We start from the raw sequence: 26,750 nt of genomic DNA, 5'->3' as shown, positions 1-26,750 counted from the left end.
TGGGTGCTATTACTGTTCTTACAAGTGAAGAGGTGAGGCACAGAACTCTTCCAAACCACTCAACTAAGTTGTGACCTGGGAACCATAGTTTCAACTATCCAACTCTTTTCTGCCCAACAGAATGGTCACTGAAGTTGTTAGGTTTCAAACCCGGGACCAATGGGTGAGGTGCCTACTTAATATATCAAAGCGAACTTGACCGCCAGGTTCTCCCTGCATCCTTCAGTCCCTACGGGCACCTCAGCCATTTGTCCCAGGTTTGAAACCCAACAGTAGTCACCCTCTTTCCTTTTTTACTATTATTTTTCTCCACTTTCTCCTGCTCAAATGAGCGATCCTCGATTCCTCAGTAAGCCCCACCTCTTCTAACTTAGGCTCCGCCCACTAGGCGGTGCCGTCACCGTAGAACCAATGGAAAGAGTCAGGGTCGTCCCGGGCTACGCCCCCAGGCGTTGACCCTGCTAGATTTGTTCCGGTGCCAGAGCCTATGAGAAGATGACGCACTCATCGGCTGACGTCATCTGAGAGGCGGCCGACAGGGGGAGTTGTCCACCGGTGCTCCGGCGATGCTTTCTGGGAGTTGTAGTCTCGGAGACCCGGTTCCTGGGCTAGCGGCATCAGGACTCCTCGTCCCAGCGTCCCCCGCACGAGCCTGGGAGCACTTCCGCCCTGTTGTGAAGTGGGTGTCTCCGTGGGTGAGTCCGGGTGGCGAATGGGGTGCAGCTGAGACTCAGGCGCTGGGCTGGAGGCTTAGGAGGTGGTGGTACTCTGGGGGGCCTGGGAAGGTGAGAGGGGAGAGTGGCGTGCGTGCGTGCGTGTATGTGTATGTGTGTGTGTATGTGTGTGCGCGTGTAGAGGGCGGGCAGAGGATGCAGCGTCTGGAGATGGGCAGGGTCACCGAGGGGTCGGGACGAAGAGTGAGTTGGAGGGGCCGGCAGTGAGGCGGGTCTTACAAAGGTCTGCAGGTGAGGTGGAAGGGATGGGTTTTTGCCGTGTAAGGAAGTCACCTTAGGGTCTGGAGAGCACAGGGAGAGAGGATCCCAAGGGCCCTGGCAAAGAAGTGAAGAGGCCCTGATCTGGAAGTCTGACCTTAAACTCGTTCTTCATTCTCCACACCCAAGTGCCTGCCATCTGTAATGGGACTCGCTTTTGTCTTTAGCCCCAAACCTGTACTTCTTTCCTCATTCCTGAGTCCAGCGAAAGGCATCTTCATCTACTGACCCACCCACCCTCTACTGACCCACCCACCCACCCGCCGGCCTACTTGTTTTACCAGCAGATTCCTCCTGCATTCTTTCCCATCCATGCCGTTTCGCGTCTTGCGCTTTCTTTAGTATCTCTTAAAATTACCTCTGTCTTCCGAGGGTCTCTGCAGAAGTGTCCGCATTTTCGTTTCTCCAGCTCCGACAAACATTGCAGCCAGTGCTGTTGAGCACTCAAGTCTGATTGTACCTTCGGTCCTCCCGCTTAGAATCCACCACTGGTGAAATCTGGTATTATAGTGTCTTCATAACTCCCTTTGCAGTCCATTTCTCACACACACCACACTCTGAGGCTGCCAAAAGTTTTTTCCCCATTTCCTGGGTGGGCCATTTGGGTCTCCACTATTCTATGTCCTATCTCTGCTGTCCCCATCCCCCATTCTCTGAAGAGAACTCCTCAAGAACCTACTCAACAGGTAATTCTTGTTGAATTCCTTTAAGCAAACTGTCACCTCCAACTTCCCAGCTCCCAAATCATACTGTATTTACCACTTTTTATTAATATAAATGTGACTTTTTTTTTTTTTTTTTTTTTTTTTGGTCTCTCCCAGTAGACAACACCATCAGGACAGGAAGTGTTGGGCTCATCTCCATTTCCCTCTGTCCAGCTCAGAACAGTAAACACCTAGTGTAGATCAAGCAAATGAGTAAATGCTTGGCGAATGTGGGCTAGCGATCGTCAGGGTGAGCTTTGTTATCCCAGGCTATGGACTTCCAGGCCTGTGAGCTTCAGTCTTCCTGCCATCCGGCTGTAAGCTGAGGCAGAAGCAGTGGCTGATGGGGGTTTAAGGCCAGGCTTGGCTAACACATAGGGATACATGTAGCTAACACATAGGGATTCATGTAGCCATTGCTAATTCATCACAACTGTCTCTTCACGCAGAACGGGTTTCTCAGCAGACTACTCTAGGTAGTTATCTCCAGTTGCTGTGCTAAGTGAGGTCTCTCTGCTGTTTCCAGTTTGAGTCCTTACGTGTGACTCCCACCTGCTTTAAGCCATAGCTTGAAACTCAGCCAAGTGGAACCAACAAGCTTTGGGAACTCGCAGTTCCTTACTGTTTGGAGGTCCCCAACCAATCTGGTCTTCTTTTCAGGTCCCAGGGAGAATCTTCTCCCCCGCTCCTATGGTTGCAGGAGCCAGTGGAGGAGAGAACTTGTGTCCACACTCAGAGTCAGTGCCCCAGGAGCCAAGTCCTGGCTCAGCTTTCCCATGGCTAAGTAGTCCCAATTAAAAACAATTAAAAAAAATTAAATCTGAGAATTTCTTACTATGAATTCTGGTGGCCCTGATTTTGATTAAGCACCTCTCCCTCTTTTGGGAAGCCTGTGCCCCTTCTGAGTCCTTCTGGATTTTGGAAGATACCTTTGTGGTGGTTTATTTAGCTAAGAGGAGACGCAATGGCAGCCCCTGCGGGGTGAAGAAACTATCGTGCTTTCTTTAATCCTCATGGTGTCTGAAACAGTTCTAGTGTTGCCAGCATTTGAAACTCTAGAGGTCTAGTTTCTCTTGGAAAAGGCAGAAGAACTGGGGACATCCTGAGCCTACATCCCCTCAGGGCGTCATGGTTGGTCACAGTCCCTACCCATTCCATGTATTTACTCAGCTGTTCCAGTTCACTTCCTCTGCCTGCTTATTCCGGCCTTGTGTACAAGTTGGCCTGGGGCGAGAGCTCAGATGGGAAGCCACAGGAGGCTGTCTGACCTGTCCAGTGTCACACAGCATGGAAGGAGCAGAAGCAGATCTAGAGTCCATCTTCTTACTGTTCCCCAGATGTCTTTTCTGTCTCCCATAGCATAATTCTAGCCGGTATGAGGCTATGGGATGTGATTGAGGAAAATGATGGGAGAAGACTGACCTGGGCCTAGGTCCTAACTGCCATTTGGTAGTGTACTCCCCCCCCCCCCCCCCCAGCTCGGTTTTCCTCTATGCATCACAGCGTGGGCAGCCTTAGGTAAGGAGCCAATTCTTTCAGTCAGCACACTGTCAAAAGCGCACTAACACAGCCAGGTTTCCTAGTGTGAGCAGGAGGCAGAAGAGTCGACTTTGGTCTGGTATAAAGCTGTCGGAAAGACACCCCACTTCCATTCAGTGACAGGAAAGGCTCAGGAAACTAAAAGCAGGCAGAGAGTGGCAGAGACAGAGGGGTCAGCGCCATGTGCCCACTCTGGAACAGACACGGATGGAATCGACTCTGAAACTTAAATAGTGTCCCTTCTCTCTCTCTCTGGTCTCTGTGTGGCGCGGGAGTTACAGGTCAGTGACGTTCAGCTCAGCACTAATGGCCCTCTACGAGCTTGCCTGGAGGATTCCTTGCAGATATGGATGGAGAGTGCTTAGCATGTACTTAGTGCTGATAAAAGATAAAAGGCACCTCATAGCCTCAGGCCTAGAGTCTGACCCTGCCCAGCTCTTGGCTGACTGTGTTGACCTCCTTTCCCCCACAGGAGTCCGTAGTCCATATGGAGAAGATTGGTATATGATCCCCCAGGGGTTTCTGACATCTATTTGAAATGAACCTTAGAGGATTTAGGATCTTTCTCCCCACCAAAAAAATATTCTAGGCTCTGGCTTTGGGACTGGTGGCTGGCTGCTCATTGCCTGATGGATGTCGCCTTTTTGCAGGAGCATAGGAGTCTGCTTGCTGACTTACTGTTATTGTTGGGTCTGTAGCTCCCAGGACACATAATGGGTACTCTCTGAATGCCTGATGGGTTAGTCCTTGTGTGTGATAGTGACAGATAGTGTTTGGATTAGTGTATCAGCAAAAGGTGTTTATACAAAAAGTTACAAAATGTCAATTCTTTTTTTGTTTTGTTTTGTTGAGACAGGTTTCTCTGTAGCTTTGCTCCTTTCCTGGAACTCGCTCTGTAGACCAGGCTGGCCTTGAACTCACAGAGATCCACCTGGTTCTGCCTCCTAAGCGCTGGGATTAAAGGTGTGTGCCACCACCGCCCGGACTGAAATGTCAATTCTTTAACTCATGGACATTCTAGACTTTTGATATAACAGATTCATATATTTAATATAAGATATCAAAGTTCCTTAATGGCTCTGCTGTTTATCACATATGAGGTACTGTTCTGGCCTTTGTGATACAGTGTGGTGGCATTGGCTAGTGTAGGAACAGGTGACGACGACAAAGCATGGGTGAACATTTCTGTCAGAGGTGTGTGTCAGCTGTCTTGGGAACAGGATCAGGGATGCGGGTAGGGCATGACAAGGGCACACCAAGGAACTCTTCCTGAAGGAAGTGACAGGTGGTTTGGTAGCAGAGGGACGAGCCAGGAGTAGCCCAGTGGCCATGCATTTTTCTCCAAGCATCTTCCTAAGTTCATGGATGTCTTTATGACCAGCCTCTATTTTTTTTTTTGTGTGTGTGTGTTGTTGTTACCTTTGTCTTGTTTCCATACGGCCCAGTCAGATGACCCAGAATACCAGATGCCATCGTCCAGAACCTCTGGGTTCTGCTGTGCCATTCCAGCTTAGATGCAGACAATGGCCTCCTTGGGTTGGGCATGTTTTCATGTTATCAGACTTGCCATGAAGAGCTTGTTTTCTAAGGGAAGCCAGTGTGGGTGCCATCAGGGAGGCTGTCCTCACCTTAGATGCCAACATGCATATGTCCACACAGTGTCTTATAGAAGATGGTGTCATGGAAAGGTGGAAGTCGGAGAGAAAAGAACCCTTTTGACATGGGCAGGAAACCAATTGTTCCTTGTCTAGTGGATCCTGACCTCACGAGTTCACCATCCACAACTTCCTGTTTCTTGCGCTTCCTCCGTGTGCTGAGCACTGTGCTAGAGCCATGGGAAGCTGGGGTCTGGCCGGTATGGTATTTACAGTAGGGTGATCATGGTTGCGAGGGAGCGCCCAAGATGCCGTGGAAGCTGGTGACTGAGGACAAGTCCTGTTGAGGGAACGGGAAGGCCCCATGGGAAACGTGCAGGTTCAGGAGAGAAGTAGGTAGGCGAGGAAGGACTGACTGGTGGTGGCTCTGTGGAGGGCTCAGGGAGCAGTGGGGAGGACCGGCAGGCCAGGCAGTCAGGTGTTCCGCAGAGTGGACTGGACTTTAGGGTGAGGGCTGGGGAGGGAGATGGCCTGGTCATGCATTGGAGGGCAAGTGCAGGATGGGATGAGGTGTTCTGTGGTGGTATTGGTGGTACCGAGGATGTAGTGGCACTGAGGATGTTAAGTGCCGGGTCTTCGTGGTGAACCAGGTGCGGCATCTGGAAGAAAGGGTGATGGAAAGTGATGCCTTGCACTGAATGGAGAGCTCCGGAAGACAGAGGGGCTTGCCATAAAAGATGACAAACTCGGCATTTTATTATTTATTTATTTGGTTTTGGTTTTTGACTCGGAGTTTTGCTATTGCAGCTCAGTTTGGTTTTGAACTTAGGATCTTCCTGCCTCGGCCTCCTGATTGCTAGGATTATAGGTATCATACCTAATGATGGATTCAGTTCTGACCCATTGAACATGAGGCACTTAGGGGATAGTCAAGTGGAAATGTTGGAGTCATGAGGCCCGCAGACCGCCTTGCTGGAGTTTTGAGAAACTTAAGTTTGGAGATGGTAAATAATGTCGGATGTGTGCGACGACCCGAGAGTGAGGGGGATTTTCCAAGATGACCATCCACAGAGGAACACCGAGTCTCAGGAAGTCTCAGAAGGCAGGTCTCGTGGAGGAGGTGGCTCTCAGAACCAGCTTGAGGGAAGGCTAGCTTTCAGACATGGTGTAGAAGGGAGGAAGGCCACACCAGGACTGGGCTCAGAGGCCCAGAGTTCTCGCCTTCACATTTAGGCGTGTCCTGAAGGGTGTAACATGGTGCTGTCTGTCTGTAAAGTGAGCTAGGTGCTGGCTTCGACACCTGATCAGGGTCTCACTTCCCGCCCTTTGCAGTGGAGTATCTGAGTCTTTCTGTGCCTTTCACAGGCTGTAGGAGGTTTGATAGAAGTGAGGAAAGTGATGCTCCTGGGTCCTCTTGCTCACTCAGCCCTTTGTCTTTCTGCCTTCACAGTCTTGGGGAGCAGTCCTTCCCCAGGAGTCCCTGGAAGGACACATTGCCAATGCAGGAAGTCCCTGGATGAGGACAGCCCCGCCAAAGTGAAGCCTGCAGGCCGGATGATGGCTGTGGCCTCACCTCCACCAGAGCCTGAAGACCTCCTGATTGTGAAACTAGAAGAGGACTCATGGGGACCAATCTCCAAACCCCAGAAGGAGGTCCATGGCCGTGTCCCTGGCCCCGAGGTTTCCCGCCGGTGTTTCAGGCAGTTCCAATACCAGGACGCGGCTGGGCCCCATGAGGCTTTCAGTCAGCTCTGGGCTCTCTGCTGTCGCTGGCTGAGGCCTGAGATCCGCCTCAAAGAGCAGATCCTGGAACTGCTGGTTCTGGAACAGTTCCTGTCCATCTTACCCAGGGAGGTGCAGACCTGGGTGCAGGCACGACACCCCGAGAGCGGGGAGGAGGCTGTGGCCCTGGTGGAGGATTGGCACCGGGAGGCCTGGGCTGCCCGACGGCAGGTGAGGCGCATGGTCTGCTCTCCAAGCTGGTTAGGCAAGGTAGGGCGGCTGAGACTGAGTTCATAACCGCCCCCAAACTGCAATAGTGGTACTCATTGAGCGACTGCTGTATACTGAGCCCGGCTGTGTAGCAGGTCGTATTCTATCATTTAATCCTGCCACAGTTTAATAAGGTGACTGATACCGTTAGGCTGATTTTACTAGTGAGGATATGGAGGCAAAGAAAAAAATAGATAATGGGTTCAAAATCACTAGCTACTGGGTTGTAGAGCCAAGATCTGCACTTAGAAAAGTCTAACTAGAGTGTGTATGCCTAACTACCATCGAAACTGTCTCCCAGTACCATACAGTGTGCCTAGTCTGTATTATGTTTTATGTTTAACACAGTCATTATACATACTTGGGTCTCTTTGGATGCTTACATTAGCACATAGACAGAAATCGTATTCCTCCCCCATTTGTAGATTAGGCTCTAAAGATCAGATGGTCCCCAGAGGTCACTTGAGCAGTGAACCAGAGCCTAAACTCCGATCCCGGGCTCCAAGGTCAGCTCTTTCCACTGCAGGACTGATGTTTCATATGCAAACATGGAATTAAAACGTCTCCAAGTGTGAGGCTCAGGTGAGGCGTTCACTGACATTCTGTGAGCACCCACTGCGCATCAAGCCCTGTTCTGAGCCCCTTCCGTATATCCTCATCCAGTCAGCCCCACACTCTGAGAAGCTTGGTTCCCCTTTTGCTGTTTTTTAAGTGAGTTAACAGTGCGGTAAGTAGCATATCCAGTTTGTATAGTGAAGTGGTCGAGCTGGAAAGGGAGGTGGTATTACGGATTCAGCATTCACAGTTTCAACAGTTGGTAAGCCACTCTGAGGGCCTGTGATATACCATGTCATTTTCCTATGACACAGAATGTGGGTCCTGCTTGCAGCTGCCCTGTATAGTGAACTCCGTAGCTGGCTTCAGACTGAGGCAGCCTTCCAGAACCTTTGCCTCACAATCTTGCAGCTCTTCACTTGTTACAATCAGAAAGCCCCGTGGGTGGCCTCAGACTTGACCACATTTGGTTGTGAGGACTTTGTGTTTGAGAAGGCGTATGTTGTAAATGGCAGGCTTTCTGTCCATTCAGATTGTAAAGCTCCAAACATGTGAGAGTGGGACAAGGGAGGCTGAGCTTGGTGGCTTTGCTCTGGGGTTCCTTTACTGACTGGCGGAAAGCCACCATTTCAAGCCAGAGAACAGAGCATGAGCACATGCCTTTTGAAAGTACGCTCCGCCCCTGTGACATTTCTTCCAAGATGTTAGCTGTTTGCCGTAAGCTGCAGAGAGGAAACAATGGAAGGCTTACGACTTTGAAAGAGCTGGAAGATACACACATGAGACCTAGAGATGAGGACTGCCTTAAATCAAGATCTTTGATCCTTCATCTGTAAAGTGAGAAGTGAGACTAGACACCACTGTGAGCTGACCAAAGGTTGATCTGCTTCTAAAATAGAGAAAGCAGTAGCATCTTCCCTGGGTCCCTCTCCCTATGACTTCCTTTTATTCCCCAGCTTCTCTGCCTGCCCCTGGGTGCTCACAAACTTCACGGCAATGGGTGCACAGGGAAGAGTTTTCTTCAGCGCATGTGCCGCAGCTTGTGGTCTTCACGCTGCGAGCTCTCACTCGTTACCCTCTCTGGAGGCCACATCTGACTCTCCGTAGGAGGATGAAATTTCTGTTCCTCAGGGTGAGCCACCACCTCAGAACGGTCGGTGCCTTCATTCAGGGCTAAGTGGCCCTAAGATGATCCCCTGAAAGGGGTCTTTGAGTGCCACTGTCTTTTCATCTGGCGTCACTCATGTGGGACTCAACTCTTCCACGGGTATTCTAATAAGGCATACCATTGTTTTTAAGACAGTTTTCAGTTCAGAACTGAGTGGCGAGTACAGTGTCCTCAGAGACGCCCTGAATCCCTGGTCGTCGTCATCCCCCAGCAGAGTAGAACATTTATTACCCTAGCGAGCCTGCTGACATCATCACCCAGATCATGGACTTCACACTGAGTCTCGCTGTTGGTGGTATGCATTGTATGGGTTTGGGCAGGCACATAATGACATTATAGTGTCATATAATAGTGTCACTGCCTCAACAATCCTGTGTGTTCTGCTTACTAACTCCTCCTTCCAACCCCTGGCAGCCACTGATCTTTCTATCATCACCTGGTGTGGCTTCTCCCTGAATGCCACAGAGGTGGAGTTACATGATCTGTGGCCTTTTGCATTGGCTTCTTTTACTCAGTAATGCATGCTTAGTGCACCCTCCATGTCTTTTCATGGCTCGCTGTTGCTTTTCTTTTTAGCATGGAGTTCTGTTCTTTTGTCTGGTTGTACCAATTCCTCCAGTCAAGACTGAAGGATATCTTGGTTGTGTCTACATTTTGGAAGTTAGGCATGAAGGCACTGTAAATGTCACATGTGGGTTTTTATGTGCACGTAAGTTTTCATGCCATTGGGTAAAACTGAAGTACATTGTTGGATCTTACGGCAAAGGAATGTTTATAGTCTTATAAGAAATTGCCAAACTCTTTCGGAAAGTGGCCGTACTATTCTGCATTTTGCGAGCAGTGAGCATGAGTCTCTGTCGTTGCCTGTCTTTGGTTTCGTGTTTGGATGCCAGGCATTCTGATAGTTGTGAAATGATAACACATTTTAAGTTGTCATTTCTTATACATGTGGATGGGTCCACATATGAGTGAGTTTGTATGCACATGTTTGTAGAGGCCAGGGGTTGATGTCAGGAATCTTCCTCAATAGTTTCTCCACATTAGTTTTGAGACAGGGTCCCTTACTGAGCCTGTAATTCACTGATTGGCCAGAGTGGCTGGCCATTGAGCTCCAGGGATCCTCCTGCCTCCACCTCCCTGGTGCTGGGATGACAGGTGTGCACTGTTTTTAATGCAGGTGCTGGGATCTGAACCCAGGTCCTTATACTGCTGGGACAAGCACTTGACTGACTGAACCTTCTTCCCGTCCCCCAGTTTGCAGTTTCAATCTTAAGAGTATAAACACCTTTCATGGGCTTGCTTGGCATCTGTAAGGCTTTGGTGAGGAATCTCTGTTATTCTGGGTCTTTCTCCTCTCCACATAAACTTAGAATCAATGCTAGACAAAGATCCAGCAAAAAAAGAATTATAGTCCACTCTCCTTAATGAATATAGACATAAAAATTCTCAATAAAATACTTACAAACCAAATTCAAGAACACATCAAAAATATCATCTACCACAATCAAGTCAGCTTCATCCCAGAGATACAGGGATGGTTCAACAGTAATTAATAAATGTTATCTTATGCATAAATTGATCCAAGTACAGAAACCACATGATCGTCTCATTGCATGAAGAAAAGACCTTTGACAAACTCCAACATCCCTTCATAATAAGAATTGTAGAGAATCTGGGAATACAGGGGACATATCTCAACATAATAAAGGGTATGATAAAAGCCCACAGCCAACATCAAACTAAATGGAATATTTCCACTAAAATTAGGAACAAGACAAGAATGTTCCCTCTTTCCTTTCCTGTTCAATATAGTGCTTGTATTCTTAGCTAGAGCAATAAGAAAGGAGAGAGATAAAAGGGAGAAGCAGAGAGGAAAGGAAAATGTAAAAATCCTTATTCATAGCTGATAAACACATTCAAAAAAGTATCAGGATATAAAATTAACACAAAAACATCAGTAGCTTCCTATATGCCAACAACAAACACTGAGAAAGAAATCAGGGACACGTGATTATTCTCAATTACCCGCCTCCCCCCCCCCCAAAAAAATATCCACCAAAACCTTGGAATAAATCTAACCAAGAAACTCAAAGACTCATAAGTGAAAACTTTAAGACACTGAAGAAATACCAGAAGATGGAAGCATCTTCCATGCTCATGGACTGTGGATTAATATTGTGAAAATGGTCATTGTACTGAAAACAGTCTACAGATTGAATATAATCCCCATCAAAATCCCAACACAGTTCTTCATAGAAATTGAAAAAAAATCTTAAGGTCCATATGATCCAGGGTAGCCCAAACCATCCAGAACAATACAAACCCTGCTGAAGGCTCGCCATCTCTGATTTCAAGTTATACTTCAGAGCAACAGTAATAAAACCAGCATGGTTCTGGCATTGAAACAAACACATTTGATAAATGAGATGGAAACGAAGACCTAGATAAAAGCCCACACTCCTACAGCCACCTGATTTTGACAAAGTAGCAAAAAAGTATACTCAGAGAAAAAACAATTGTCTTAGTCACTCTTCTGTTGCTGTGAAGGGATACCATGACCAAGGCAACTTAAAAGGAAGCTGCAGTTTCAGAGGGCTAGTCCATGATCATGGTGGGAAGTGTGGTGGTGGGCAGGCATGGTGGAGAGCAGTAGCTAAAAGCTTACATCCCGATTAGCAAGATAGAGGAGAGAGAGGGGGAGAGAGAGACAGTGACAGAGACTGGGCCTGGTGTGGGCTTGAAACCTTAAAGCCCACCCCTGGTGATACACCTTCTCCCAGGCCACACCTCCTAATCCATCCTCAACCGTCTGCCAACTGGGAAGCAAACATGCAGACATTTGAGCCTGTGGGGGATTCTCATTCGGAACACCACAGCAGCATCTTTAACAAACGATGCTGCTCAAACTAGATAGCTTGCATGTAGAAGAATGAACCAGATCCCCATCTCTCTGCACAAAACTCAACTCCAAAAGCACCGAAGACCTCAATATGTGACCTGATAGCTTGAATGGGATAGAGGAGAAAGCAGGGGCCGCCTTCAGTTTACCGACTCGAGACAGGGTTTTCTTAACAGGTGTTAAGATTAACATTTGACAAGTGGGGCCCTCATGACACTAAACAGCTTTGTACAGCAACAGGGCATCGTTTGAGTAAAGAGACTACAGAATGGGGGGGAAACTTTTCCATCCATACATCTGACAGAGAGCTAGTATCTAGAATAGACAAACCAAACAGCCAACCTCAAAAAATAAACAAAAACAAGATAAAAACACAAAACCCAAGCAACAAACAAACCAGAAAAAAAAAATAAAATTTGGAGCATGGAACTATACAGAGAATTCTCAGAAGCAGAAATACAAATGGCTGAGAAATATTTGTTTAAATGTTCAGAATCTTTCTGTAGCTATCAGATAAATGAAAAGTACTTTGAGATTTCATCTTAGCCCAGGCAGAATAGCTAAGATTAAAACAACAGGAAACAGCTGACAGCAAATGGTGGCGTGGATATGGGGGAAGGGGAACACTTACTATTAGTGGAAGTGCAAACTGGTGTGGCCACTGTGCAGATCAGCGTGGAGGTTTCCCCAATGCTAGAAATAGATGTACCATGTGATCCAGCTCCACCGCTCCTCAGTATGTTCCCGAAGGATGATATTCGGCTACAGAGATACTTTCTCACCCATGTTCATTCTGCGTTTTCACAATAACCAGGTAATGGAAACAGCCTAGATATACTTCTGACAATAGTGGATAATGAAAATGTGCATATATACAGTGGGATGTTATTTAGCTGTGAAGGAAAATGAATTATGGAATTCACAGGTAATGGATGGAGCTGGAAATAATTTTGAGTGTTGTAACCCAGACCCAGAAAGACAAATGACACGTGTTCCCTCCTGTATGTGGATGCTTTAGGTGCATGTTTAAGTTGGAGTGCCCATAGAACTCAGGAAACTAGTAAGGGCCATGGACTGTTAGTAACCTTCTGGTACTGTGTCCCGGCCAGCAGGATCTTCAGCAGAGACCCTAGAAGGGGGAATGGCGAATGAAGGGACAAGAGACACAAAGAATTGACAGCAAGATCAGTATTCTGATCAAGCTGCAAAATTTTATTTTTCTCAGGTGGGTTTTATAGTAAGCAGACCAGGAAACTTTCTTTGGGAAAAGATCAGGGGACTGTTGAGTTGCCAAGCAACCCAACCAAGCAACCTAACCACAAAACATTGTTACTAGTGGTCACTGTAGCAGAAAGACAAGGAAATGTTAAGTTATTTTCTAATAACTCAGGACTTGTCCAGGCATGTCAAAAGTTTCTGGTTCGGGGCTCAATACTGGACAACAGAAACTTAACTCAGGCAGGCACTATGGCATGGCTCTTGAAATTGTCCTCGGCAGGACTGTGACAGAACACCACGACCAAAGCAACTTGGGGAGGAGAGGGTTTGATTGCCTTACACTTCAGCTCACAGCCCATCATCGAGGGAAGTCAGAGCAGGAGCTCAAGCAGGAACCGAGCAGAACCCACGGAGGAGAGCTGCTTACCTGCTTGTCTTCTCTGCCTTGCTCAGCCTGCTCTCGACAGCCCAGGCCGACCTGCCTAGTGATGGCACAGCCCAGAGTGGCTAGGCCCTTCCACACCAGTCAGCAAGGAAGTGCCCTGTCTGCATGGACTCATCTAGTCAGGGCACTCCCCCATCTGGACTCCCTCAGCTCTGGGCTGTGTCAGGTTGACAAGATGGAGATAACTAGGGCATGGAGGATCTCAAGGGAAGAGCTAGGATATAGGTGGTTTGGAGAGGCCAAGGGAATAATGGAAAGAGAAGGGTTAAAAGACTGGAGTACTCAGCTCTCAACTGGGACATCTATACCATACACCCTCCCACAGCTCGGGGGTCACCACAGAACAGGAGACAGGACATTTGTGAGCAGTACAGGGAGTAGCCGTCTGCAGGGAAGGAGTCTTTGCTGGACGTGACACAGCTGTTTCACATGGGAACTTGGTGCTGGGAGCTGGACCTGGTCCTCTGGAAGAGCAGCGGGTGCTCTCCCGCTGAGCCATCGCTCCTGCCCCGGGTGTAGGGCTTTCCTGCCCAGCACTGGACCCTGCAGAGGTTTTTGCTCTGGTGAAGTTCCTCTTACTTCTCCAGCTCTGAGGACAGGCATGTGTGGTGTGGCCTCACTTCCCTGCTGGATCTAAGAGCTTTGATGTTTTCATTTGTTGGGCTTGTTTCTTGCTGAGATGGAGTGGTGACGTCTGAGCTCCTTACTCACTGGACTGAAAACACGAGATCTACCCTCAGGGGTGTCCCCTTACTCACTGGACTGAAAACACGAGATCTACCCTCAGGGGTGTCCACATATCTTCATTGTCACTTAAATCTGCCTGTTTTCTGTGTTGACCATGTTGCTCGCACTCTAAATGATCTTATAATAAAAAACCTGGAGTCAGATATTGGGGTAAATGCTGAAGATCAGAGAGACAAAGGAACAAGCCACAGCCACTTCTCAGCTCACCAACTCCATGAATCCTCTGACTGAATGAATGTCTCTGAGTCCTCAGCCGAAAGGGCTCTAGTTTCTGTTTCCTCACACTTTATATAACTTTCTCCGCCCAGCCATATCACTTCATTCCTAGTACTAGGATTAATGGCCTGTGTGCTTCCCAAATACTGGTAGCAAAGGCATGAGATCTCAAGTACTGGAATTAAAGGCAAGTGTGACTCCCAAGTACTAGGGTTAAAGGTGTGTGCCACCACTGCCTGGCTCTGTTAGTCTCTCCTAGACTGAATCAATCTCATGTAGTCCAAGGTGGCTTTGAACTCAGAGATCTGGCTGGATCTCTGCCTCCCGAATGCTAGGATTAAAGGCGTGTGCCACCACTGCCTAGCATCTATGTTTAATCTAGTGGCTTGTTCTGTTCTCTGATCTTCAGGCAAATTTTATTAGGGTACGCAATATATCACCACATGACAGTGCCGATCCAGGGGTTAGAATCTTTGCTGTGGTAATGATGATGGTTGGAGGAGCTGGGTGGAGAGAAAGGATTGCCATTGAGTCTAGACATGCAGTTTTTCTGTAGATTGTAACTATAAAGAGGCAGTCAGGCTTATGAAAGGCTTATAAGTTATTTAATGTCCCCAAATGTAATTTTATGTAATTTGTTCCTGTGAATCAAGAACACTTTGAATAGTGATCACCTGCTTGAAATACTCGTTCAGCCTCCCAGAATCCAACGAGACAGAACTCATTTGGTAGGATAAATGCTGATTCTTTACTAAAGTCAGTCTGATGGCTTTCTCATTGTGTTTGAAACCCTCTTTGGATCTTAAGAGTCTGTTAACCCCTGGAACACATTCATACACAAAATAACATCCCTGTCTCACTGAAGGGACCTTATTGAGCTGATGATTGGAGTTTTCTGACTTCGTATGTAGGGACTGGAGCTGTGTGCTGAAGAGTCCGGGTCCTTCGAAGCAGTTCAAGAGTTTCAGAGCTTCCAGCTGCAGCCAGTGGTTCACTGCCCTGAGACACAGCCCCAGAAACAGCTGAATACACACCCCGACCTTTCCAAGATGCCACCTCAGCCCCTGAAAGAGAGTGGTAAGTACCACGGATATGGGGACACAAGAGAATGAGGGACCGGCCTGGGATATGGGAGAAAGGATGTACAGAATTCAAGGTACACCCCAGGACAAATGTCTGATGGATGCTGTTACTTAGCAGTCAAGTTAAAAGGCTCTGTGAAGGAGGACGCCTGGAGACACCTCACTAGCTGGAGTTATACAGAAGGTGCAGGTGTGGCATGGGGTGTGCGTTGCTCACAGGACGGGGACAGGCACCTCACACGTGGCACACCACTGAAGATGGCTTAGGGAGTCCTAGCATCCGAAGGGCAAGTCAGGAGGAATGGCACCAGGCATGGGACACCCTTGCCTTGACCCCAGTGTGCCCGTTTGGCAGGAAGTGGTTTAGAGAACTGAAGCGTGTGTCTCACGGGGTTACTCTCTTCTTCAGCTGTCCTCACACCCCAAGCCCCAACTGTTCCAAAGATGGGGAGCACTGGAGATTGGGAGGCGGCAGCCCAGTCCCAGGTAAACTGCTGTTTTCTTTTCCATGCCCCTCCCCCCAGGAGCTCCCCCAGCGGAGGGGTAGAGGGCATGGGGTGTTCGCCTTTGTCCCCTGGGCCTGCTGGCACTCACTGCCTGCGACGGTGGCCCCGCACATGGCATCGCTCAAGTGTCCTGATCTTTCTTAGGCCTGGTCAGGTTCCCAGCTCCTTTTCAAGTGTCAGTGATTTTTAAGGCCCTCTCTGTGTGTGTCCCAGGAAGCCCTGAGTCCCAGTAGACAAGCCAAGGAGGAGCTCTGCCAGGACCCTGCCGGAGATGACTGTGGGAACGGTGCGTGCCTGGGTAAGGAGAGTGTGCTCCCCGCCAGGGCCCAGCCAGCCCATTCCTGGTCCACTCATTCCCAGGAGGGGTTTTCCTCTTCCTCGGAGCCAGAGCTCTGCATTCTCTGCACTGTCCGGGGAGGAAGAGGACTGGTTCCTGTAACCACCCTCGCACAGTCTGCTGGGTTGGGATCTGGGCTGCATGCTGCTTCCTGGAGCTGGCCCTGCTGGGGCTCGTGGCCAGGTGCAGTCACCTTGGGCCTGGAACTGGACTGAGACCTCTGTCTCAAAACTCTGCCCCTTCAGCACCCATGGAGAGCTGCCTTTTGGGGGCAGATTCCTACGAGCTGAGCTCTTGAGATCAATGTATGAAGCTATGAGAACAATGAGTCGCAGAGGCTTCAAAATGCTCCAAGCTCATGTGACCGGCCGGCACACCTTTTCCTGAAGGTCGCCCATGTGGAAAGCCGACACTTGCGGGCCCTTCCTCTGAGGGTCATAATGGGGTGAAACAGACTAGAAGCTTGTGGGCTGCTCACCCCCCTAAAGAGCGTAAAGTGTGTAACTTCAAAAGACATCGAAAGATAGTTTTGGGTTGGTAATACAAGTTAGGATAGAAAGTAAATTAGGCACAACATTTTAGACTTGCCAAAATAGGATAAATAATGAAGTATTTTCTCTGAATTTGTCAAATGTTAATGGACTAGACATTGTTAATGTAATACTTTTTTTTTTTTCAAGACAGGGTTTCTCTGTGCTTTGGAGCCTGTCCTGGATCTCTCTCTGTAGCCCAGGTTGGCCTCGAACTCACAGAGATCTGCCTGGCTCTGCCTCACGAGTGCTGGGATTAAAGGCGTGTGCCACCACTGCCCGGCCATTAATGTAATTCTTGACTGTATATATTGTATATACTTACTGTATATAGTTTTTCTTATATTAGTTGAAACCTTCATTTATTATTTTAGACAAAAAAGAGGAAATGTGGTGATAAATATTGTGTACCCTAATAAAATTTTCCTGATCAGAGAACAGAACAAGCCACTAGATTAAACATAGATGCCAGGCAGTGGTGGCACACACCTTTAATCCTAGCACTCAGGAGGCAGAGATCCGTCTGGATCTCTATGAGTTCAAAGCCACCCTGGACTACATGAGATTGACTCAGTCTAGGAGAGAAACAGAGTCAGGCAGTGATGCACACACCTTTAATCTCAGCACTTGAGATCTCATGCCTTTGCTTGGGAAGCACACACACTTTAATCCCAGCACTAGAGAGGCTGAGACAGGAAGTAATGGCTGGGCGGAGAAAGGTATATAAGACACGAGGAGACAGGAACTGGAGTCCTTTTCAGTTGGGGAGCTTTTGGCTGAGAACTCACAGGTGTTCAGTCAGAAGATTCGTGGAATTGGAGAGGTGAGATGTGGCAGTGGCTTGTTCCTTTGTCTCTCTGATCTTCAAGCAAATTTTATTAGGGTTCATGTATATCACCACATCACTGGACAGTAGGATCCCAATAATGCTTACAAGAACCGACTTCAAGAAATGCTGAATTAGGGTACTCTGAAAGGACTTTTCCTCCAAACTCTTTATCTGGCTCTCCCCAAACATTTACTGTAACCGAAGGCTTTGTGCTTTGTTAGGACCAGGTGCTTTTGGGGAGGCCATCCTTGAGACCAGCTACAGTCTGAAAAATCGGGACATTCATCTCCTCATGTTGTTAGGAGCCCAGAGGACAAAGTGTTCCAAGCACAGCACAGATTAGCCCTAAGGACTCTACCATCATCCCTCCCCCCCTTCTCTTCCCCCTTCTCCCCCTCCCATCAATATTTGCTTCACGTTTAGTGTTGTTTTGTCTTATAAATAACAGTGGCAAAGGAGGTCAGAAGTTTCCCAGCAAGAGAGAAACACACAGACACACACACCCACATACACACACACCCCTAACCCCCACACCTGCTCCTTCCCTCCAACAGTGGAGTTGAGTCTGACTGGGTTGCTTGAGGTCCTGTTTGTCATTTGTGGATCCATATAGCCACCCTGTTGTATGGTGTATTTCATAACAACGGCACAGCAAACGAGGAACCTGCAGGTCCCTTTCATTTTTGCTGAGGTGCTAGTAGGCACCTCTCTCCAGGTCGATGAGCATGGGATTTCTCATTGGCCTTTCAGGAGAAGGGTGACAGTTTCAGGGACAGTTTAGAGAAACACAGTCCCACAGGTCGTTTCTGCTCTGTCACGTCTGTTCTTCCTTTTGTGTAGGAGTTCCGGTTTCTAAGCCAGGTGTCACGTCCCAGCACGAGCGAGGACCAGGGATTTCGGGTCTGAGCCTTATACATTCTGGGAATGGGAACATGGCAGATTCTAGCCTGGACAGTGAGCCAAACCAACCAGCCCAGACACCAGCCCAGGAGGACTCTGGGGCCCAGGAAGAACAATGCCAATGTGATGGGGAGGATGTGAAGGTGTCGGGTGTTCACTGGAGCTATGAGGAGACCAAGGCCTTCCTGGCAATTCTCAGTGAGTCCCCATTCTCTGAAAAGCTCCGGACCTGCCACCAGAACCGCCAGGTATACGGGGCCATCGCAGAGCGGCTGCGGGCACGAGGCTTCTTGCGGACGCTGGAGCAGTGTCGCTACAGGGTCAAAAACCTTCTACGGAACTACCGGAAAGCCAAGAACAGCCACCCACCGGGAACCTGCCCCTTCTACGAGGAGCTGGAGGCTCTGGTGAGGGCCCGGACAGCCATCAGAAGAACTACAAATGGGCCAGGGGAGGCTGTGGCGCTCCCCAGACTGGGCGACAGTGATATTGAGATGGATGACCAAGAGGAAGTGAGCTGGGAGCCCAAGGAGGCACCGGAAGACTTCAGGGGCTCTGGCCTGGCCACCGAGGAGTCTCTTCGGGGTCCCAGGATTGCAGGGGGCCCAGCTCTGCTCCAGAACCGCATTGGTAAGAACGTGGCCTTTAACTGGATGACTATCAGCCTACTGCTTCCGAGGTTAGAGCTCAGACTCTAAGTCGTCAGGGACACCAGAGTGAGGTGCCCAGTCCCTGGACCATCCTTAGGCCCACACTCTCTTCTCTAGTGGCCACATCTCCTGGTTATAGGAGAAATAATTCTAAAGCCTTGCTAGACCTGGAGAGACCCCAGTTGCTTCCCACGGTGTCACTGGTGACTCTCCTAGGTGGCACCTGAGCCATCGTTTCATTCCCGTAGGTGTGTCTCTTAGTGTGTGTGACAACAGCCGATAATTCACAGATAGCAAGTTCAGTTAAGAAAGAGTAAGTGAATCAGTAAAAGGTAGAGGAGACGCTCACAGTGTAGACTTGCGAGTCACTGTGTGGCAAGCACCTAATCTTGCAGAGGGAGAGCCACTGACATCCGTGAACTGAAGCATCTGGAGCCCCAAGGTAGGAGCAGAGCCTGGGCCCCTGCCCCATGTTCATAGGGCCCCCAGCTCCCATGCTGCCTCCTTGGGTTACGTCGCTTCCCTGCCCTGGAGTGGAGCCTGGACTCCGCCCCTTCACTCTTTGACCAGAGAGAAAAGGGTGTCCTCAGCTATAGTCTGTCACCTGGTTATTCAAGGTCCATTTATGTCCCTGGTCCCTGGGGATTCAGAGTCCATGCGTTGTTGAAAGGAGAATTCACAAAGGCGATGGGATGCATTTTGAATGAATACAGGGAGACTCTCATGAATCTCAGTGACTCATCAGCTGAAGCCAGGGGGTGGCTCACTTGATGCGATTGCTGAAACATGGCCACTTATTTCTCCCTTGAAAGGGTGAGAGAGGATGCCTTGGCTGACCTTCCCAGCATATCCCTGAGAAGCAAGTTTGTGTTCCCAGATCTTGGACAGTTTCTGAGACCTGTGTTCTAGCTATTTAGAAGTCAGGTGACTGTAGATGTAACCAATCAAATAAGAAACACAGAGCCAATGTAAAAGAGAAAGCCGAGAGGTCAGAGCTCAGAGATAAAATCTTACCTCCTGCAGTGCTCCTAACTTCCCTGAGAGAGAGCTACTTCCTGTTTGTCTGTGTTTAAATAGTCTGTTCTGCCTTCTAATTGGTTGTAAACCCAACCACATGACTGCCTCATCACTGCCTGTAAGTACTGCCCTCCAGGTCTTAAAGGCGTATGTCTCCAATACTGGCTGTATCCCTGAACACACAGAAATCTACCTAGCTCTTCTAACCACCATGCTCTTGCTATGGCTCTAATAGCTCTGACCCCAGGGCAACTTTATTTATTAACATAAAATAAAAATCACATTTCAGTACAAATAAAATATCACCATAGGTGACCCTAGTCCTAATGACCAGGTAAAGCTCTGTAAGTCTCATACTTCTGAACTCTTCACTCTGACAGCAGGTGTGCACTGGAGCTTTGAGGAGACCAAGGCCTTCCTGGCAATTCTCAGTGAGTCCCCATTCTCTGAAAAGCTCCGCACCTGCCACCAGAACCGCCAGGTATACGGGGCCATCGCAGAGCGGCTGTGTGCACTGGGTTTCCTGCGGACGCTGGAGCAGTGTCGCTACAGATTCAAAAACCTTCTTCGAAGCTACCGGAAAGCCAAGAGCAGCCATTCACCAGGAACCTGTCCCTTCTATGAGGAACTGGACTCGCTGATGAGGGCTCGGACCGTGATCAGGGCCATGGAGATGGTAGGAGAAGCCAGAGGTCTTCCAGCGTCTGGGCAGAGCGGTGCTGAAGCTGATGACCAAGAGGTCTGGGGTGAGGTGGAAGATGAAGATGCCATTAAACTTCTGACTCCAGATCCCCAAACTCCAGATACAGGTGAGCCGGAGTCACCGGTGTCGGCAGAATCTGCGGCCTGTACAAAGAGGGGCTCTGAAAGAGCTAGAGTTGGTACAGTCCACCCAAGACCAAGTTCTCAGCACAGAGGAGATTTATTTGCCCCAGAGGGACAAAAGGCAGGAAATAAGAGACAGAGACAGGAGATAGAAATGAGGGCGAAGGGGAGGGGAACAAGGCGGGGCAGGGGGTTGGTGTGGGGAGATATTTGGCTCTGGATAGAGAGGAGACAGAAGTGGCCCATAGGCAATGGGCAGTTTATTTATTTATTTATTTATTTTGGTTTTTCGAGACAGGGTTTCTCTGTGTAGCTTTGCGCCGCCTTTCCTGGAACTCGCTTTGGAGACCAGGCTGGCCTCGAACTCACAGAGATCCGCCTGCCTCTGCCTCCCGAGTGCTGGGATTAAAGGCGTGCGTCACCACCGCCCGGCTTAAAGATTGATTTATTTGTTATGTATACAGTGTTTGTCTGCATGTCTGCCTGCAGGCCAGAAGAGGGCACCAGATCTCATTACAGATGGTTGTGAGCCACCATGTGGTTGCTGGGAATTGAACTCGGGACCTCTGGAAGAGCAGCCAGTGCTCTTAACCACTGAGCCATCTCTCCAGTGGCAATGGGCAGTTTATAAAGGGAAGAAGGGAAAACCCCATGTTAGGATGAGTTGGTTTATTTTAATTGGGCATGTTAATTAGGTGAGCTGAAAGGAGGCTTCTGATTGCTGGATTTAATACTTTGATAGCTGGACCTTGATGGTCATCCTCAGGAGGAAGTGGCCAACAAGGGAATAGACCTTGGTGGCTAGCTTTAGGAATGTAATAGAAGAACGAAGGACATCAAGTAGGAGAAGATTTTGTGCATTGCATAGATCCTATAATCTCTTACTTAGTGCTGTCCTGCACCGCGGTGGCCAGTCTGGCTTTTACCAGGACACACCTGGGTAATTAGGGAACTGGTTCAGCCTGATATGACACATGATCTCGTCAGTGTACTGGAGGATGATATGAGCTGTTTATTATTGAATACAGACTTCAGAGGAATGGCCGGGGAGGTGGGCCTGGCTGCTGGGAGGGGATTACCGTACTCCAGACTGATCCTCAGCTTTTCAGGGTTAGAAGCACACACAAACTTGGTAACTTCCCTGATACTCACATTTGTAAGTTGTGGGGCCTAAGTTACAAATCTGTGCTAGCCAAATTTACAAAATACATGATACAGGTTCATTATTGCTAACCAGTGATTGGACAGAAACCTCCCATTTCTGTCTATTCTTTCAGGTTTTGAGCTGAAGCGTGAGGATGAAGACCAGATATCAGAGCAGGATGTTTTTGGGGATTTGCCTGAAGCATTATCAAACTATACCACAGATGCTGTTTGTCGGTCTCATGACTGGGGGGAGGAGAATGAGATCGAAGAGGAAGGGGCGTGGAGGAGTGTCCTCCCGTGGGAAGAGTGCTCCTCTGAGGAGGACTTAGAAAAACTCATTGACCATCAAGGCCTGTACCTCACAAAGAAACCCTACAAATGTGACACATATGTGAGAAGCTTCAGTAGGAACTTCCACTTCGAGGCCCACCAACAAACCCACACAGGGGAGAAGCCCTACGAATGTCTTGACTGTGGAAAAAGCTTCAGTGACCGCTCCAACCTCAGTACCCACCAGAGAACCCACACAGGGGAGAAGCCCTATACATGTGGGACCTGTTGGAAAAGCTTCAAGCAGAGCTCAAACCTACTGAAACACCAGAGGGTCCACTCAGGGGGAACTCCCGACCAGTGCAATGAGCCTGGGGAGAACTTTGGCCACAGTCCATCTTTGAGTGCTCGCTGGAGAAGTTCTACGTGGGAGCTGTCTACACAACCTCCGAATGTGAGCGTGAGCACGGACTCCCCCGCACCCCGTCGCTCCAGCTCAGGGGAGAAGCTGTATCCGTGTCTTGAGTGTGGAAGGTGTTTCTCTAAGAGCTCTGCCCTCATCAGTCACCAAAGAATCCACACAGGTGAGAAGCCATACGCATGTGCCCAGTGTGGGAAGAGCTTCAGCAAGGGCTCCACCCTGGCCAACCACCAGCGGACGCACACCGGCGAGAAGCCGTACAAGTGTGCAGACTGCGGGAAGGGCTTCAGCGAGCGCTCCAAGCTCACCACCCACCAGAGAATCCACACGGGAGAGAAGCCCTACAGATGCCTGGAGTGCGGCAAGTTCTTCCGGGACCGCTCCAACCTCATCACCCACCAGAGAATCCACACGGGCGAGAAGCCCTACAAGTGCAGGGAGTGCGGCAAGTGCTTCAACCAGAGCTCCAGTCTCATCATCCACCAGAGAATCCACACCGGGGAGAAGCCGTACAAGTGCACGGAGTGCGGCAAAGACTTCAACAACAGCTCCCACTTCAGCGCCCACCGCAAAACCCACGCGGGAAGGAAAGCCTTGTAGGCAACGCCTCCTCCCAACAGAAGAGCAATAATGTGTATTTACATGTCATTATCGTTTCTAAAACATGCTAGAAAGAAACCTTCCAACGGCTAAGCTTGGTGTATACTTAGAGATAGTATCTTGGTAAATTCGGGTAATTGGGATGTGAATTACACCAACAAGGATTAAGATTTGGAGGTACTTCTCAAGCGTAATTTGTCCGTCCCCCCCCCAAACACACACACGTAAATACCCCTAGAGAATCGTTAGGTTAGCTGTCCTTACACCTGCTGTCTCGAGAGCTTAGTGTGTGAGGCAGATGGCAGATGCAGGATTAGAGTTGAATCTGGCCCTACGTCTCGCTCTGCTTTTTACAGCTTCTTACTGCTCTACCCAGGGAGGGTGGTTCTTGTTCTTGGTGGTTTGCAGTTGGGATCAATCCTCACCGCGAAACTTGAAACTTCACAGTGAGAGGAGGTGTCACCCGAGAAGCAGTGCCTAGGGTACTCCACGGCAATGTGGCAGCAAGTGGGGCAGCAATGACGTCATTGCAGAATCATTAACAACAGCAGAAATAGCTGGGCTCTGGACATTTGCTCCTGAGCAGCCTGTGTGCCAAGCCACCTACGTATCATCTCATTTAGCCCTCAAAGGGGTCCTATTTCCCAGAGGACTGGGAAAGTTGGGTGACCTGCATTGGTCTGAAAATGGGAGAGGCAGAATTCATCAAGACTCAGGTGTCCCCAGAGTCTGAGAGACTGTGTGCTTTCCTGAGCCCTCTTACATGGAAATTGGTAACTATTACTAAGATTGCAAAGTATAATCACTAATGAACACCCCTTTAATGAATACAGAGGCCGAGAGTCCCTGCAGTTGAAGGATTTGGGAGGTTCAGAATCGGTGAAGCGCTCTGTGTAAAGGCTGAGTTGTTACCAAAGTGATGGTGGGAGTCCCTGTCTTTAGATCACGTGGGTGAGAGAGGGAGGTAAGCCGAGACTTGTGTCTTGAGTGGGAGAGTGCTTTGGCGAAGAAATGGGTCCGAGAGTTCTTTTTTCAGGTCAGTCTTGCTTCTCATTACCCGTGGCCCATCACAGGTTAATAAGCCTTACTGAGCCGGCCTTCCTCCAGTGCTCAGTCACTCCTGCCCTTTGGTCTCTGGCTCATTTTCTTCATTCCCAACCCCAATGCCAAGACTGAGGTGGAAAGTGTTGACGCATTGTCCTTTACAGAGAGGGCTTGGAAATGGTTCCATATTCCAGGTTCATGACACCATTTCAGCTTGAGCCCTCTTGTCCCAAGCTGCTGAGCGTGGTCACTCAGACCAGCCACTCACCCAGACAGGCCAAGTCAGAGAGGCTCATGCACAATGGTTTTCTTGTTTGTAGCACTTTGGCCTCCACAATTTTTCCTTAGAAGGGTTTGAAAGTGTTGACCAAGGACTTTGTCTTTTGTGGATTTTTAAAGGAAGATGATTTTCATATCCCAGTTATTTTGTGGCCGTGGGAAGTGTTGATCGGATAATAGCTGTGAAGGACTTTGAAGAGAGGAGCTTTTTATTTGCATGTGAAAGTGGATGGAAGGTCTTGCCATTCCCCCAAGGAGGTCACTCCCTAGTCTTTTTCTTTGTTCCAGAACCCCCACCCTAGGAACCAGTCCACCTGAGGCTACCTTCTGTCAGCTTTCAGCTTACCTTTCCTGGCTTATCTCTGAGGAGCAGAGGTCATGGGGTGAGCCTTGGCTAAAAACCAGCAAATGTCAATGACTGCAATAAAAAAAAAGATATGTAGATAGTCTGGGTTTGGTAGGAAGGGTCCCGAAGGAGAGAACATTCTAGAGAAAATTACCAAGGAATGCAATAGCATGGGTTCTGGGTGGAGGTAGAGGCCCAGAAAGTTTGTAGCAGAGAGTGAGAGATTGGGGACCGTGGGGTGGTGGCATCCAGGCCATGCTAGGTGCAGCCACCCCTCAGGCGTTTTCCTTTCACAAGTTGGAAGCTTAGCTGGGTGGGCCCTTCACGGTGCTAATTTCTCTGTCATTTCCAGCCCCTCTTTCAGTACATGCCTTAGCTATCACATTAAATTGCCTTGTGCTTTTTTCTCTCCAAACTGCACATTTTGTGTTTTTTTTTTTTTCTGTCTTGCTCTTTTCCGTTGTAGATCTGCATAAGAGTTACCGGCATTAACTATGCCTGGCACAATGCTAAGCTATCTTGAAACACTCCTAAAGAAATCAGCTCGTTACTTTTAATTTTAGCCTCGGGCAAGTTCTGAGAGCATGGGCAGAAGGAACCTAGATTCTTATCCAAAATATCCTACAAATGATCTCATAGCCCAGTTGCTAATAGAGACCTTGTTTTCTTCTGAACCCTCTTGAGCTGGTCCCCCACAGTCCGCATTATTTCCGGCACTACTATTGTCCAGCTCTTACTATAATGGCCCACCAAGCTTTGCTTATAGCATTCAACCTCAAACACAGAGCAGAGAGAACAAACTGGAATTGAGTGAGGCTATAAAGCCATCAAAGCCCACCCCCAGTGACATACTTCCTCCAGCAAGCCTCTGTCTCCTGAAAGTTCCATAACCTCCCCAACAGCCCCTCCATCTGAGGGCCGAGTAGTCAAACACCTGAGCCTATGGGAACATTTGTCATTCACACCACCACAGTCACATATACGTGGAGTGTAGATGGCAGATTCAGGGTGACACGTGTTCATATGTGCAATGTCAAAACCCAACAACAGACGGGAGCTTGCATGTGTTTCTGTCAGGACGCTGGTTGGGTTGTATGGCAGTGTGCCAGTTCAATGAAGTAAAGGGTTGGAACTGCTCCAGTGGCCCTGTGGAGGGGAAGAGACGCCTTCCTAGGGTTTCAGAGGCAAACTGGAGGACAGCGGCAGAAAGTGAGGTGTCTTTGGTGACCGGATGGAGCATGTGTGCATCAGTTGCATGCATGCATTAATCCAAATTGGGACATGGGGAAGAGATGTAGAAAGACACAGGGGAGCAGAAAATGTAAGCTTAGTTTGTGACATTTTAAACTTGGGATCCCTAATGGACCTTTGAGTAACAGTTTATTTGTGTGTTTGAGCCTGAAGTTGGGGGAGAGGTTAGGCCGAGAGGGTTGTGTTTGGGGGCACAGTAGGCAAGCTCACCAGGAAGGGGTTATGCTCCATGTCAAAGAAGCATCGTGCTTAAGACAGAACTCAAGAAGCACCAAAACGTGAAGGAAAGCACCCCTCGAAGGCAGTGCGGGCCACCCCCACCTCACCCTTGTCATCTTCTGGACACTGCCCTCCCTTGCTGCTGGCCCCTGGCTTTTTAGCGTAGTCCTGAGCTTGCTGGAAGCCTCACTTAGAGGACGGAGCTCCCCGTGGAAGTGACATGGCTGCCCAGTCTTCATCCGGGTGCCATTGTTCCTTTGCTGTTGGGGCTGTGCTAGCGTCTCATTTTCAGTACTGGCTTCCGCTGCCTTTGTTTCTCTTATCTTCCTTTGTCCCTCTTCAAAAGTCTTCTCGGTTCAGCCACAAAAGCAAGGGTAGCAGGGGCCAGGAGAACCCTGGGCCCAAGTGGCCCTACCCTCTGTCTTTGG

General features: G+C 49.0%; 1 protein-coding gene across 5 annotated transcripts; it reads left to right on the top strand.

Annotated features, from left to right (window-relative positions):
* The first annotated feature begins 532 nt into the window (after positions 1 to 532).
* On the top strand, positions 533 to 25,272 carry Zscan20 (zinc finger and SCAN domain containing 20). 5 transcript variants are annotated; one of them, XM_037202945.1, is made up of 8 exons: positions 533 to 695; positions 6,281 to 6,783; positions 14,982 to 15,147; positions 15,562 to 15,638; positions 15,872 to 15,944; positions 18,195 to 18,884; positions 20,302 to 20,730; positions 22,024 to 25,272. In XM_037202945.1, the coding sequence occupies exons 2-8, from the start codon at positions 6,385 to 6,387 to the stop codon at positions 23,181 to 23,183; spliced, it is 2,994 nt and encodes a 997-aa protein (XP_037058840.1). In that variant the 5' UTR covers positions 533 to 695; positions 6,281 to 6,384; the 3' UTR covers positions 23,184 to 25,272. The 5 variants fall into 5 exon arrangements, with proteins under 5 accessions (XP_037058840.1, XP_028711666.1, XP_037058841.1 ...); XM_028855833.2 differs by having other exon boundaries at positions 15,872 to 15,956; positions 20,305 to 20,730; XM_037202946.1 differs by having other exon boundaries at positions 534 to 695; positions 15,872 to 15,956; positions 18,195 to 18,404; positions 20,305 to 20,730.
* Positions 25,273 to 26,750: the final 1,478 nt, after the last annotated feature.

Source organism: Peromyscus leucopus, chromosome 2 (assembly GCF_004664715.2).
Source record: "Peromyscus leucopus breed LL Stock chromosome 2, UCI_PerLeu_2.1, whole genome shotgun sequence".
Lineage (NCBI taxonomy): Eukaryota > Metazoa > Chordata > Mammalia > Rodentia > Cricetidae > Peromyscus > Peromyscus leucopus.
This window is presented reverse-complemented; position numbering and strand designations above follow the sequence as displayed.

Bases quoted from the DNA above. Each gene is read 5' to 3' on its own strand.
- Zscan20 (XM_028855831.2), top strand. From the start codon at position 6,385: ATGATGGCTGTGGCCTCACCTCCACCAGAGCCTGAAGACCTCCTGATT. The intron at 15,639-15,871 runs GTAAACTGCTGT...TGTGTGTCCCAG, and splicing joins AGGCGGCAGCCCAGTCCCAG to GAAGCCCTGAGTCCCAGTAG. The intron at 18,885-20,301 runs GTAAGAACGTGG...TCACTCTGACAG, and splicing joins TCTGCTCCAGAACCGCATTG to CAGGTGTGCACTGGAGCTTT.